This window comes from Indicator indicator, chromosome 9 (genome assembly GCF_027791375.1).
Source record: "Indicator indicator isolate 239-I01 chromosome 9, UM_Iind_1.1, whole genome shotgun sequence".
Classification (NCBI taxonomy): domain Eukaryota; kingdom Metazoa; phylum Chordata; class Aves; order Piciformes; family Indicatoridae; genus Indicator; species Indicator indicator.
The window spans coordinates 37,482,563-37,496,445 of NC_072018.1; the positions used below are offsets into that span (position 1 = coordinate 37,482,563).

The 13,883-nt window shown below is 58.4% G+C and overlaps 1 protein-coding gene across 1 annotated transcript in view; it reads right to left on the reverse strand.

The window, feature by feature from the left end:
- The window catches only part of ADAM17 (ADAM metallopeptidase domain 17), a 30,929-nt gene that overhangs the window by 10,695 nt on the left and 6,351 nt on the right, over positions 1–13,883 (reverse strand). Inside the window, exons 2-11 of the mRNA XM_054383613.1 lie at positions 10,437–10,569; positions 8,931–9,064; positions 8,030–8,118; positions 6,421–6,589; positions 5,580–5,710; positions 4,756–4,845; positions 3,834–3,947; positions 3,103–3,247; positions 2,316–2,404; positions 406–558 (exon numbers count right to left, since the gene is read on the reverse strand). Coding sequence (XP_054239588.1) covers positions 406–558; positions 2,316–2,404; positions 3,103–3,247; positions 3,834–3,947; positions 4,756–4,845; positions 5,580–5,710; positions 6,421–6,589; positions 8,030–8,118; positions 8,931–9,064; positions 10,437–10,569 — 1,247 coding nt within the window. The remainder of the gene's footprint in view (positions 1–405; positions 559–2,315; positions 2,405–3,102; positions 3,248–3,833; positions 3,948–4,755; positions 4,846–5,579; positions 5,711–6,420; positions 6,590–8,029; positions 8,119–8,930; positions 9,065–10,436; positions 10,570–13,883) is intronic.

A 13,883-nucleotide genomic window follows, 5' to 3' on the forward strand; every position in this document is an offset into this window, starting at 1 on the left:
GCTTTGAGCTGGGAGAGGGGAGAGTGAGACTGGAGATGAGGAAGAAATTCTTTGCAGTGAGGGTGGGGAGACTCTGGCACAGGTTGCCCAGGGAGGCTGTGGATGCCTCCTCCCTGGAGGTGTTCAAGGCCAGGCTAGATGAGGCCTTGAGCAACCTGTGCTGCTGGGAGGTGTCCCTGCCCCATGGCAGGGGGTTGGAGCTGGGTGAGCTTTGAGGTCCCTTCCAACCCCACCCCCTCTATGACCCCATGACCCAGAGCTGAGCTGCTCTTGCAGAGCACCCCAGAACATGCCAGGAGTCTTCTTCTGGCTAGCCCAAGGCACTCCTGAGCACTCCAGGCTGCAGCAATCATTAACTCCACAACCCTGCATGCCAGGGGGCAGTGAGCAGGGCAGGAGCTGTACCTTGTTGTTCTCATGGTCTCCACTGACAGCAATGGGGTACATCACATACTTGCCCCCCTGGTCCTCAGTGGGGGCACACTCTGGCAGGCTGTCAGGGTCATGCTCTGCTCCAAAGTTATGTCCCAGCTCATGTGTGGTCACCAGGTCAGCCTCCTGTTTGGAACAGGACAAAAATACCCAAGGTTGAAATAAACAGAGTCCAAGCAGGCCAGGACAGCAGATGCCAGCTGCTGCCAGCCCAGCAGCACCCCCAGGGCACTCCCACTGGGACTCATTTCCCTAGGAATATCTTGGGGGCGGTCAGCAGTGGGGAACTGAGGGCAAGTTGAATTGTAGTGCAGTTCAGAAACCAAGCTGCAGGCCCAGGTCTGAATGCTGCTGACAGCAAACTGCTGTCCTGCAGCACCACTGCCAGCCTATCTGCAGGGCAGGGCAGGGCAGGCACTCCCAGCAACACAGCTGCCTTGGCACCAGCTGGAGGGCACCAAAGGCAAGACACAGCCACCCCTAAGGGACTGCCATCAGTCAACCTCTGGTGGAGTTTAACCAGCAGCAGTAGCTGGAGGCTGACCTGAGCAGTGCTGAACAAACTCTTCCACTGCTTGCTGCCCAGGAAGGACCTCTACAAATGTGGCCCAAGGGGGATGGATTCCCAGCACCACTTACGGATGCCAGGGTCCCAGAGCAGCTCTGCTGCCCCTGCCCTGCAGTGCCCTCAGCAGCAGGTGCTGGGGGGCTCCCAAGGTGGCACCCACAAACAAATGGAAGTGAGCCAGGAGGCAGCCAGCAGCAGGGGAGGAAGTCTGCACAGGCAGCAGCAGTGCCCAGGGCAGGGCAGGCTGGGGGCTGGGCACAGCATAGCTGCCTGCCCTTAAGCACTGCACAGGCAGCAGCAGTGCCCAGGGCAGGGCAGGCTGGGGGCTGGGCACAGCATAGCTGCCTGACCTTAAGCACTGCACAGGCAGCAGCAGTGCCCAGGGCAGGGCAGGCTGGGGGCTGGGCACAGCATAGCTGCCTGACCTTAAGCACTGCACAGGCAGCAGCAGTGCCCGGGGCAGGGCAGGCTGGGGGCTGGGCACAGCATAGCTGCCTGACCTTAAGCACTGCACAGGCAGCAGCAGTGCCCAGGGCAGGGCAGGGTGGGGGCTGGGCACAGCATAGCTGCCTGACCTTAAGCACTGCACAGGCAGCAGCAGTGCCCAGGGCAGGGCAGGCTGGGGGCTGGGCACAGCACAGCTGCCCAGCTGCACTTCAGTGTTCCATGTGGGAAGGGCTTGTAGCAGACTCGGCCTTGCCTTTCCAAACCCCAGGTGCCACTGTGCCACACTTGCTGTGCCACCACCACACAGTGCCCCCCGTGCCTCCCCCCAGGCTCTGTGCCACCCCTGGCAGACAGCAAGCTCAGCTTCCTTTGTCCTGCAGGCTGGAGAGTAACAAAGGCCAGCAGCACCAGGGCTGGGGCTCTCTGCCACACAAAGCTCCACTGTCCTATTTGCCAGCTCCTGTGCCCAGCCTCTGCCCACACACCACTGATGTAAGCAGGCTACAGAGCAGCACAGCTGAGAAGTCAGCAGAGGCCAGCAGGGCAGAAATGTGCTCACTGCTGTGTTCCTGCTCTGCCTGAGGGCCTGGGGCTGCCTGGGCTGGGGGCACTTGGGGTTCCAAAGCAAAACCCATCTCAGCCCATCTTGAGCTATCAACCCCCTGCAGCTCCCAGCAGGGCTCTGCTTCAGTCCTCAGCCCCCCTCAGCCCTGCCTGCCCTGTCAGCAGGAACAGACAGGATGATCTGGGCTGTGTGACCTACACCCCTGTGCCCAGGGGTCCCCTTCCATGGGCAAGCACAGGAGCTGCTGACACTGCCAGGGCACAGAGCCAGCCCCCAGGCCCTGCAGAGCAGGCTGCTCCCTACCTTGGTCAGGATGGTCTTGCCATAGTTCTTGGTGCTGGTCAAGCCACTGTTCAGGTAGATGTCCTTCTTTGCAATCTGGCTGTAATAAGCTACAGGAGAGACAAGGACACAACCACTGACACCTCCCTTGGGTTTCTGGTCCTGGGTGGAAGGGGACACTTGGCTGGGGAAATCTCTGCAAGGGCTTCTAGTGGTGGCATGAGGGGGAATGGGATGAAGCTTGAGGGGAGACTGAGACTGGAGATGAGGAAGGAACTCTGTACAGGGAGTGGGGGAGACACTGGCACAGGTTGTCCAGGGAGGCTGTGACTGGCCCCTCCCTGAAGGGGTTCAAGGCCAGGCTGGATGAGGCCCTGAGCAACCTGTGCTGGTGGGAGGTGTCCCTGCCCATGGCAGGGGGTTGGAGCTGGGTGGTCCTTGAGGTCCCTTCCAACCCAACCCCTTCTGTGATTCTGTGTCAGGAGCAGCTCTGCTGTGCCCAGGCTCCCCCATGAGCCCCTGCCTCCTGACAGCCTCTGAAGGCACACAACAGCTGCAGTGCTGCAGTGAAGGCAAAGCTGGGACAGGGCATCTGCCTCTCCTGAACCACTGCAGCCCCTGGGCTGGGCAGCCTGCACACAGCCTGGGGACCCCAGACAAATTGGTGACTTTTATCCTTCCCTCCCCTCTTCTTCCAGCTCCAGCCCAGACAGTGGTCACCTGTTCTAGCCCAGGGGCTCCAGGGAAGCTGTTTAAGCACAAAGGAGCTTCCAGGCCACAGGCAGGAGGAGAGCAAAGGAGGCCTTGCCTTTAGGGCAGATGCCCCCATGGCTGTTAGGCCTGGGAGAGCCAACGTAGGCCAGGCCAAGGGTCCCCATGTCAAAGTCTTGGTAGGTGAAGAGATGAGCCAGGCACACGTGGGCTGCCTTCTCAGCTATGTCAAAGCTGAACTGCTGCAAAGGAGAAGAAACCAAACCTGTGAGACACTTCACAGGGGGCATTAGCATCACGTAAGTGAGACAGGCATCTGCTGCTTTGCAGGGCACACTGAGCTGGGTGGCAGTGGTGGTCTGCTGGAGGGCAGGAAGGCTCTGCAGCGGGACCTGCCCAGGCTCCAGCCATCAGCTGAGGCCAGTGGGGGGAGATTCAACAAGGCCAAGGGCTGGGTCCTGAACTTGAGTCATAACAGCCCCAGAAAGGCTCCAAGCTTGGGGCAGAGTGGCTGGGGACTGCCCAGCAGGAAAGGCCCTGGGGGTGCTGATGGGCCACAGCTGGAGCTGAGCCAGCAGTGCCCAGGTGGGCAAGAAGGGCACCAGCAGCCTGGCCTGGAGCAGCAATGGAGTGGGCAGCAGGAGCAGGGCAGGGACTGTCCCTCTGGACTGGGCACTGCTGAGGCCACAGCTTGAGTGCTGGGTTCAGTTCTGGGCCTCTCACTGCAAGAAGGACATTGAGGGCTGGAGCAGGTCCAGGGAAGGGCAACAGAGCTGGGGAAGGCTCTGGAGGAGAGGGCTTCATTGCTCTCCAGGGGATGTAGCCTACCTCCAGCAGCATCTTCACATCCCAGGCATCCTTCTTCTCATCTGGGTAACTTCTGGCCATGTTGTAATGCTTCTCTCCAGGCTTCACCAGGTTTGGCTCATTGTGAATGATGATCTGCAGTGCAAAGTGGGCAACACCAACCCAGAGGGGTTGGGGTCAGTTTTACAGCTACAGAAAAGCTTGCAGTGGAATCTCAAAATGTCTCAAGAGATCCACAAGGAGAACACTGCAGACGCAGCTTGCTGCCACTGTTAACCTCCCAGCCTCAGCTGGGTAAGATACACCAGCTGCAGCCTGAGGAGCCACAGCAGCATCACCAGCTTGCAGTGTCACATTCTGCTCTGACATGCACACTCCTCTTACCAAAACCCCATCTAGAGCCATAAACCCCTACCCAGGTCCAAATGGCCCCACCTACATCCAAAACCACCCTTCTACATCCAAGAAAATCCACCTATGTCCAAAAGACCCCAGCCAGACCCAGAAAAACTCTACCCAGGTCCAAAAATCCCACCTGGATCCAGAACAACCCCACCTGGATCCATAATCCCCACCTGGACCCAAAACAACCCCACCTGGATCCATAATCCCCACCTGGATCCAAAACAACCCCACCTGGATCCATAATCCCCACCTGGATCCAAAATCCCCACCTGGCTTCATAATCCCCACCTGGATCCAAAACAACCCCATACCTGGATCCAAAAACCCCCACCTGGATCCATATTCCCCACCTGGACCCAAACCCCTCCCAGCCCCACGGGAGCAGCTGCAGAGCCGTGGGGCAGTGCCATGGCCAGGCGGTGCCAGAGCAGCCCCAGGTGCTGTGCCCGAGCTGCTGGCTGGAGCCCCCTGTGCAGCAGGGGGTGGCTGAGGGCAGCTGTGCCCAGGGGCAGCGCAGGGCTGGCAGGGCAGTGAGTACCTGCTCTATCTGTATGCCGTACCCGGTGAAGGCTCCATTGTCCCAGGAGGTGTTCCTGTAGATGTCATCCACTCTGTCTATCAACTCGATCTGGGCAGCACACAGACAACAGCAAAAGCTCTGAGCCTCCAGGCAGCAGCCTCCAGGCACTGAGAGAAGCTGCAGGGCTCTGATCTGGGAACACTCACTGCAGAGCAGCTCTGAGTGATCCCTGCCCTCTACTCTGCTCTGCTCAGACCTCCAATCCTGCCTCCAGCTCTGGTGTGCCCAGCAGGAGAAGGACACAGAGCTGCTGGAGAGAGGCCAGAGGAGGCCACAAAGATGAGCCAAGGGCTGGAGCAGCTCTGCTGTGAGCACAGGCTGAGGGAGCTGGGGGTGTGCAGCCTGCAGAGGAGAAGGCTCCAGAGGCACCTCAGAGCTGCCTGCCAGGACCTGAAGGGATCCTGCAGGAAGGCTGCAGAGAGACTTCTCCTGAGGGTGTCTGAGACAGGCCAAGGGGGAATGGTTTGAAGCTGAGGCAGAGCAGGGTTAGACTGGAGCTGAGGAAGAAGTTCTTCAGTCCCAGGGTGGTGAGAGTCTGGCACAGGCTGCCCAGGGAGGCTGTGGCTGCCTCCTGCCTGGGGGTGTTGAAGGCCAGGCTGGATGAGGCCTTGAGCAGCTGAGTCTAGCTGAGAGGTGTCCCTGGGCATGGTGGGGAGGTTGGAGCAGAGGAGCTATGAGGTCCCTTCCAGCCTGAGCCTTTTTAAGAGCCTATGAATGTTCTCATTCCTGAATCTCTGATTCCCTGCATTGATTCCAGCAGTTTCCAGAGCAGCTCCACTCACCAGGTAGTTGATAGTGGTGCTCTCCTCCCCCCTGCCCATGTACTTGAAGAATCGATGATCTGCCACCACCAGCATCTTGCAGGTGTTCTTGGAGCTCTCTGGCACAGTTCTTCTCTTCCTCTGGGGGCTTGCTGAGGGCAGCACTTGGAATACAAGAAAAGCAACACTCAGACTGCCTCTGCTGCTCTTGTGTAAGGCTGGAGCAGGGCCAGAGAAGGGCAACAGAGGTGGGGAAGGGTCTGGAGAAAAGGGCTGGGGAGGAGCAGCTGAGGGAGCTGGGGGGGGTTGGTGTGGAGAAGAGGAGGCTGAGGGAGACCTCAATTGCTCTCTACAGCTCCTGAGAGGAGGCTGCAGCCAGGTGGGGCTTGGGCTCTGCTCCATAGGATCTGGTGATAGGAGAGGAAATGACCTGGAATGTGCCAGGGGAGGGTTAGGTCGGAGAGGAGGAAACATTTCCTTGCTTCAAGAGTGTCAGGGACTGGCACAGGCTGCCCAGGGAGGTGGTGGAGTCCCCTTCCCTGGAGGGGTCCCAGAAACCTGTGGCCATGGCACTTGGGGCCATGGTTTGGTGGCCATGGTGGGGTTGGGTTGATGTGGGACTGGAGGATCTTGGAGGCCTTTTCCAGCCCAAGCAATGCTGTGACTGTGATCATCTCAACCTCTGCTGACACACCCAAGGACAGAGGGAAAAGGGACTGGCAACCCTCAACCCCCTCACAGCTCAGGATGGATTCTGTAAGTAACCAGTGAGGCCAAAGGGGTCCCAATGCACACTGCTCAGAGTGCAAAGCTGCTTCCATGTCCCCCCCAGCAGACACTCTCCCAAGGCACAGACACTGACCTTCCTTCTGCTGCCTCTCCTCCAGCCCCTTGGGCAGCAGCTCCTCTTCATCCAGCCTGAGATAGCCACACACCTTGGGGGACTGCAGTCTGGAGAAGTCTTTGATATCTTCAGACCTGTAGACCAGCAGCCTTTCATCCTGCACATCATCCACAAACCTCCAGAGAGGCTGCCAGGGGAAGCAGAGCAGCCTTGGAGTCAGCCAGGAACAGAGGGAAGGTACAGAGCTGGGCTGTGCCAGCAGCCTCCCCAGCTCTGGGTGCATACATCCAGCTGCACTGCACACCCAGCTGCACTGCACACCCAGCAATACCCCCAGGGGAGCCACCAGCATCCCACTCATCCTTCACAACATCTGAACAGCTAAGAGCATCTCAGAAGCAGCAACAACCTCCTGAAGGGGCTGTAGAAGAGGCAGAATTTCCTCCCCTCAGAACATGAGCAAGCTGAGGAGGCACCTCAGGGTTCTCTGCTCCCTCCTCAGCAGCTGGGGACTGGCAGAGGCAAGGAGAGGATGCTCAGATCTGCTACCAAATGCACTGAGCAGAAGCAGAGGAGCTGGCAGCCAGCAGAGAACAGGTCTGGGCTCTTCACAGCACCAGGCAGGTTCTTCAAGTCCTGGAGCTGCTCAGGTCACTCACAGGTATGAGCAGGACTCCAACACCAAAGCAACCAAGCCATGAACTGCCCCCCAGGACACCAACGCCCCCAGCAGGTGCACACTGCCCATCTTCCCTGGTACATCCCAGCTGGCCTTGCACAGCACCAACCACACCCAGAGAATGGTCTGGCAGGGGGAGAAGCCCTTTCAGGTCCTGCAGTCCACCCATGCTCCAACTCTGCCAAGGCTGGGGCTGAGTCATGGCCCTCAGCACCACAGCTCTGCCTCTGGGAAACCCCTCCAGGGATGGGCATTCAGCCACCTCCCTGGGCAGCCTGTGCAGGCTCTGAGATCCCTTCCAGGCAACAAGTTTCTTCTCATCTCCAACCTGAACCTCCCCTAGGACAACTTGAGGCCTTCCCTTCTTGTTCTGTCACTTGTTCCTAGGGAGCAGAGCCCAACCCCCACCTGACTGCAGCCTCCTCTCAGGAGCTGTAGAGAGCAATGAGGTCTCCCCTCAGCCTCTTTTCCTCCAGGCTGCACAAGCCCAGGTCCCTCAGCTGGCACTGACACAGCACAGCCAAGGTCTGCTCCTCAGACAAGGCCAAGCAGCAGCCTGCCCACATCCACCACCCAGCTCCTGGGGCTGGGCCTCCTCTGTCCCCTTCCCCCACCAGACAGCTCTCACTCAGTGCCCTGCTTCTGGTTCACTGCAGAAGGGGCTTGAATCATGAAGGCTATGCCAGCCCAGCAGCACCAACTGAGGGCACAGGGGCATCACCTCCCCCAGGACTGAAGCACCAACATGCAGGCAGTGTGGGCAAGCTGGAGCCTCCACACCACTGCCTGCCTTACCCAGCTGTGCAGACACAGCCAGAGAGGAGCAGGGGTTGGCTGCATGGAAAACTGAGAGGTGCCTATGGCATGGGGGTGGGACTGTATGATCTCTGAGGTCCCCTCCCACCCAACCCATTCTCTCATCTCTGAAGCCAGCTCCCAGCAGCACACCTCAATGTTGTATTCTTCTCCATCAGTGTTGATCCTCACTGTGAAATCTTCATCCCCAATGTGTGCCACAACTTTGGAGTTATGCTCTCCTTCAAGAGAAGAAAACAAAACAAAAAAGTGACCCAGCTGTGTCTGCATGAAACCCCCATGGAATCCAGCTGTGTCTGCATGGAACCCCCAAGGGCTCCAGCTGTGTCTGCATGGAACCCCCATGGGATCCAGCTGTGTCTGCATGGAACCCCCAAGGGATCCAGCTGTATCTGCATGGAACCCCCAAGGGCTCCAGCTGTGTCTGCATGGAACCCCCAAGGGATCCAGCTGTGTCTGCATGAAACTCACAAGGGCTCCAGCTGTGTCTGCATGGAACCCTCCAAGGGATCCAGCTGTGTCTGCATGGAACCCTGCAGTGACCCAGCTGTGTCTGCATGGAACCCCCAAGAGATCCAGCTGTGTCTGCATGGACACTCCCAAGTGACCCAGCTGTGTCTGCATGGAACCCCCAAGGGCTCCAGCTATGTCTGCATGGAACCCCCAAGGGATCCAGCTGTGTCTGCATGGAACCACCAAGGGATCCAGCTGTGTCTGTATGGACACTCCCAAGGGCTCCAGCTGTGTCTGCCAGACCAAACAGAGCAGACCCAGCTCAGAACCTTGCTGTGGCACCTCCAGAAGCATCCCCCCAGCCCCAAGGCTTAACCAAAACACATGCCAGACAAAACCAACCAACACAACTCCCCTCCAAACCCAGCACAGAAACTCCACAAGGCCAGGCCCAGCCAGCCCAGGGGCACCAGCACTGAGTGTTTTGTCCACCCCAGCCATTTGTGAGGAAGAGGAGGGCAGCAGCTGGTTTGGTTTGGGCCAGAGGCTGTGCCCTGCAGACAGCCCAGCCCATACTAACCCACGACGTGGCCAGTGAAGAAGTCCTGCCACTGAACAGGGTGCTCTTTCTCCTTGCCTTCTCCATCCACAACCACTGCCTGGAACCTCTCTGAAAAGTGCTCAGCACTTGCAGTTAGGTACAACCTAAAGTGCCTGCAAAAGAATTGAACTTCCATTTATTTTTTAAGCAAGGCATCCACAGCATAGACACACACAGCCTCCACCTCCCTGAGGGGCCAGGAGGTGGCAGAGAGATTTAATTCTGGTGAGCAGGCTACAAAAAACCAGGAGCCTGGGGCACTCAGAACTGCAAAGGTTTGTAAAGAGCTAAAGATGGTTAATTAAAGGCAAATAAATAATTCCCTACATCCAGAGCAGCCAGGGTTGGATCTTGAGTCAGATGAGCAGAGGGCTGGAGACCCTCCCCTGTGGGGAACAGCCTGAGAGAGTTGGGACTGTTCAGCCTGGAGAAGAAAAGGCTCCAGGGAGACCTTAGAGCAGCCTTCCAGTATCTGCAGGGGCTCCAGGAGAGCTGGGGAGGGACTTTGGAATGAGGGCAGGTTGTGCCAGGATGAGGGAACATGGCTTTGAGCTGGGAGGGGGGAGAGTGAGACTGGAGAGGAGGAAGAAATTCTTGGCAGTGAGGGTGGGGAGGCACTGGCACAGGTTGCCCAGGGAGGCTGTGGATGTCCCCTCCCTGGAGGTGTTCAGGGCCAGGCTGGATGAGGCATTGAGCAACCTGGGCTGGTGTCCCTGCCCATGGCAGGGGGGTGGAGCTGGGCGAGCTTTGAGGTCCCTTCCAACCCAACCCATTCTGTGGTTCCATGATTTCAGCACCCAAATACCTAAAGGGCCCTTTCCCTGTCACCATCACCTGCTCTCTTCTGCCTCTCCTTCCCCTTTAGGCCAGGCTGGATGTGGTTCTGGCACCTGCTCTAGTGTGAGGTGTCCCTGCCCATGGCAGAGGGGCTGGCACTGGGTGATCCTGGAGGTCCCTTCCAACCCTGACAATTCTGTGATTCTATCATTCAACTGTGCTCCTATTCCCCACCTTATAAAAAACCTGACTAGAAGAAGTGTTTTATGGTCTGGGCAATTTATAGTCAGTAAGAAGATACTGAAACCTCCATGGGAACCAGATTAGATCTCTCTGGCCACACAGCACAGCCCTCACCTTGACTCCCCCCAAACTGAGGGCAGAGGTTTCCAAGCAGCAGAGGCCAGGCATGAAGTCTGGCAGCTCTGAGTGGTGTTCAGCCCAGGCAGTGAAGCAGGCTGCACAAAACCAAAGCTAAGGACAAAGCAAGAGGCTCCTTCCCCCCCTGCCCCTCCAACAGAGCCATCAGCACCAGCTGTGAGCAGTGCAGATGATTTCTGCCTCCTCTGAGGCTCTCTGAAGCCACAGCTCCCTGCAGACACCACCTCACCCCTGGCCCCTCATCAGCACAGCAAATGAGCCCTGGGCCTGGCACGCTCTTCCTGCCCAGCCCAGGGAAGCCTCAGGGACTGCTGGTTGTCTCCTCACCTTTGCAGGGCTGAGAAGCTCAGCAGTCTCTCTATGTGTGTCTCAGGCTGCAAGTCCCTCTTCCTCAGGGAGTGCTGCTGGATGCTGGCCTGTGAGAGGATGTCATAGTCCGAGAGCATGGCCTCCACTGCCTCTGCAGGGACAACAAGGACAGCTGCAGTGCCAGGGCACTGCCCCTCCCAGTGCCCCCCTGAGCCAGCACACCACAGCCCTGCCCTTCCCCAGCATGGCCACAGGCTGCTTTGAGTAACTCCTGCACATTCCTGTAAAGCTGCAACTTGTGCAGGCAAGGAGAACCCTCAGTGCAGAGCAGAGAGCCAAAGAGTTCAGTTCACTTCTCACAGCACTTCTGGGGCAACCACCCCCCCGACCAGCCCTCCCTGGCTGCCCCCTGGAGAGCTCCCCCATTTCTCTGGAGCCCACCTCTGGGTGTCAGCAGTCAGCCTCTGGCATCCTGTCTGCCAGCAGCCACTCTGAGGGGTGCTGCAGCTCCCTGTGCTGAAGAACATCTTGCTCAGGGAGGCTGTGGCTGCCTCCTGCCTGGGGGTGTTGAAGCTGGCAGGATGAGGCCTTGAGCAGCTGAGTGTAGCTGAGAGGTGTCCCTGGGCATGGCAGGAGGTTGGAGCAGAGGAGCTCTGAGGTCCCTTCCAGCCTGAGCCATTGTAGGATTCAGCAGAACCCTGCAGTGAGCAGGTACCCAACACCCCCCCATCCCCCAACACCCCTTTAAGTAGCCACTGTCAGGGAATCACAGACTCAGTGAGGATGGAAAGACCTCCAGGATCACCAAGGCCAAACTTCCATCCAGCACCTCCATTATAGTTCACTCCTTATGGTCTGGCACCAGCCCTCACCCAGAGCCACCTGGCAAGAGAGGAGGGAGGACAATGGGAAATCAGCTCTGGGAAGAACCTCCCCAGACTAGTCCTGAGGTCTTAAAGAAACTGAGATCAATCACAGGGTGGGCTGGAAGGGGCCTTAAAGCTCATCCAGTCCCAAGCCCCCTGCCATGGGCACAGTCCATAGGCTTGGAACTGGATGGGCTTCACCCTTCCACCAGCCCAGGTGGCTCAGGCCCCATCCAGCCTGGCCCTGAGCAGCTCCAGGGAGAGAACATTCCCAAGCTCCCTGGGCAAATGTTCTCTCAGCACAGGGAGCTGCAGCACCCCTCAGTCAGAGAGGCTGGTGACAGACAGGATGCCACAGGCTGGCTGCTGACACCCAGAGCTCTGTGGTATGTGGGCCAGGGATGGCTGGCACCACTCCTGACCTGCTCAGGGCCTTGCCCAGCACAGGACCTGCCCCAGAGGCACAGCCCCAGCTGCACAGCACTGCTGTTCTTGCCCCTTTCCAGCTCTGCCTGCACAGCACAGCCCAGCCCAGGCCCAAGGCAGGTCCTGCCAGCAAGCAGGAGACAGCTGGCACCATGGCCAGGCAGAAGGTCTGGTCCATGGCAAGAGAACCAGGGCAAAGGGGCTGGAGATGCTGAGGGGGCTGGAGAGCAGGGCTGGGGAGAAGCAGCTGAGGGACCTGCAAGAGTGGTGAGGGACTGGCACAGGCTGCCCAGGGAGGTGGTGCAGTGCCCATCCCTGGAGGAGTTCCAGAAAGCTGTGGCCATGGCACTTGGGCCACAGCACCTGGGGCCATGGTGGGGCTGGGTTGGTAGTTGGACTGGATGCTCTCAGAGGCCTTTACCAACCCAAACCACTCCGTGGCTCTAATGAGAAGCCTGCTAAAGAGCTGTTTGTTTGTTTGATTTCATTTGGTAGGGAAGGAGAGACTCAGAAGGCCTGCTGCAGCCCAGCACACACACAGCCTGCTGGAAACATCTGAGAGAGCCATGGCAAGGCAGCAGGGAGCAGCCCTAGGGAGCTGCTGGGGATGAGTAAGCTGAGCCTGCTGAAGTGAGAAATGAAGGCCAGGCCACTCCTAGTGCCTGTAAGCCTGGACAGGAATCCACTTGTTCCATTTCCTCCTTCCCCTCCCCAATCTCTTTGGCTGCAGCTTTCCTTCTGACAGCAGAGTGAGGAGCTGCTGCTGCCAGGCCCTGTGTGAGCCAGGTCAGGGAGCAGGCACCCCAACACCTCCCTGTCCACCCTCCATGATGGCAGAGCAAAGCCTTGCAGGTGGCTTTTGTGGCATCACTTTAACCAAGGCAGAGCTGGAGAGAGGCCAGCTGGACACAGCAGTGGATGGCAGCCACAGCAAGCAGACACTTGGCTCCTTTTGGGTCAAGTTTTACAACCTTCCTGCCCCTCCTTCCTCCTTATCTCCACCATGGGCCAAGAGTAATTTCTCATGGGCTTCAGCTTCACCAGGCTGACTCAGGTTTTCCCAACCCACCCTTCTGCAGCCCCTCCTAGATGTCTGCATCCCTCTCTTTTTGCAGAAGGTCAACTTAGCTTCATCCTGATATCCCAAATGTATTATCCCCAGCCTCCACCTCACTGCACCTCCTCTCCTCACCTCTTCCCTTTGGAGGGGCTTGGGGTGGGGATTTGAGCCTTGAGTGGTCTGACAGTGAGGACAGCTGCATGGGGCTCCTTCCACTCTGGCTGTGAGGATGCTCACCAGGGTCCTCCCCACCTCTCACAATCTCAGTGCTGGAACTTTCTGCTGTCACTGCCATCACAGAGCTCAGTGACGCAGGCAGGCCCAGCACAATCAGCTCTCCTCCTCACTGGTCCCTCTGAGGTGTGTCTGGTGAAGGAGAGAATGTGCAGCATGGGGGTTGTGTGAGCTGCATCTAGAAGACAGGGGCAGCACTCAGCTGCACTCAAACCCACCAGAGACCACAGGGAAGGGCTGGAGTTGGGAGGCACCTTAGAGATCCCCTCTGCACAGAAGGACATCTCTCCAGTGCCCTCAGACAGGGCACTGCAGGGACAAGCCCTGGCAGGAGCCTCAGAGTGCAGCTCTCTGAACAAGTGTTGGCTGAGATGGGCTAAAGGCTGGCTTGGGGTGGTCTTGCCCTAGTAGGCAGTGGATGCAGGCACCCTCAGCAAGGTTATGGAGGACATAAGCTGTGTGGTGCAGGGAAGGGATCCATCCTGAGGGACCTGGACAGGCTGAGAGGTGGACCCAAGACAACCTCATGAAGTCCAACAAAGCCAAGTGCAAGGTCCTGCAGCTGGGTTAGGGCAGTGCCAAGCACAAATCCAGGCTGGGTGCAGAATGGGCAGAGAGCAGTGCTGAGGAGGAGGGCTTGAAGATGCTGATTGAGGAGAAGCTCAATTTGAGCTGGCAGAGTGCACTCAGGAGCCCAGAAACCAAGCCTGCAGGAACTTGGGGAGCAGGTGGAGGGAGAGGATTGGGAGTGTGGCACAGGAGAAGTGCAGCTCAGGACAGCAGCAGCTCTGCTGTGAGCACAGGCTGAGGGAGCTGGGGGTGTGCAGCCTGCAGAGGAGAAGGCTCCAGGGGCACCTTAGAGCTACCTGCCAGGACCTG